Source organism: Octopus bimaculoides, chromosome 23 (assembly GCF_001194135.2).
Source record: "Octopus bimaculoides isolate UCB-OBI-ISO-001 chromosome 23, ASM119413v2, whole genome shotgun sequence".
Lineage (NCBI taxonomy): Eukaryota > Metazoa > Mollusca > Cephalopoda > Octopoda > Octopodidae > Octopus > Octopus bimaculoides.
Window position 1 is genome coordinate 24203168 of NC_069003.1, and position 750 is coordinate 24203917.

The 750-nt window shown below is 33.3% G+C and overlaps 1 protein-coding gene across 1 annotated transcript in view; it reads left to right on the forward strand.

Moving 5' to 3' along the window:
• LOC106874624 (U-scoloptoxin(11)-Sm2a) overlaps positions 1-750 on the forward strand; it is a 7903-nt gene extending 7153 nt beyond the window's left edge. Inside the window, exon 3 of the mRNA XM_014922419.2 lies at positions 305-750. Coding sequence (XP_014777905.1) covers positions 305-511 — 207 coding nt within the window. The 3' untranslated portion in view covers positions 512-750. The remainder of the gene's footprint in view (positions 1-304) is intronic.

Consider the following 750-nt stretch of genomic DNA (forward strand, 5'->3'; position numbering starts at 1 on the left):
ACCAACTTTAAATAGAGCTCAAAACTGATCCATTGAAAATACTTTATTATAATAGTAATAATAATAATGAAATTGACCTATGAATATTTCGATGGAACATCCAGAATGATTAATACATATTATAAAATATTATAATAAAGTATTTTCAATAGATCAGTTTTGAGCTCTATTTAAAGTTGATATATATATATATACAAAACTCAACTGTGAGTATTTTGCTAAGATTGTTAACAGATACTATATTCTTTTGCCAAATTTTTGGTGTAAAATATATATATATATACCCATTATCATGTCGTTTCAGTTACCGAAATGCACCCGACACGAACCCTGCGCCCAATATTTCACCAACATCGAGAACGGACGTCGTACAGAGAACTTCATTGCCCGTGTCAACCTGTGCACTTGCCCTCGTCCTCAGCACTGCATCAAACCCCGAACCAAAGTCCGCCAGGAGGAGCTGCTTGGCCCAGGGAACATACCTTATGATCTTCATTACTGTTCAGCCTGATTTTTAAGCAATCATTAATATCTATTGTACATTTGTTGGCTCTGATAGGCTTCCATACTTACATACATACATATATGCGTGCATGCAGGCATACATGGATGTTTTCATACGTACACACACACACACACACACACACACACATATATATATATATATATACGCACACAAATATATACATATCCCTATATATATACATACATATAAAAATATACACACACACACACATATATATATATATA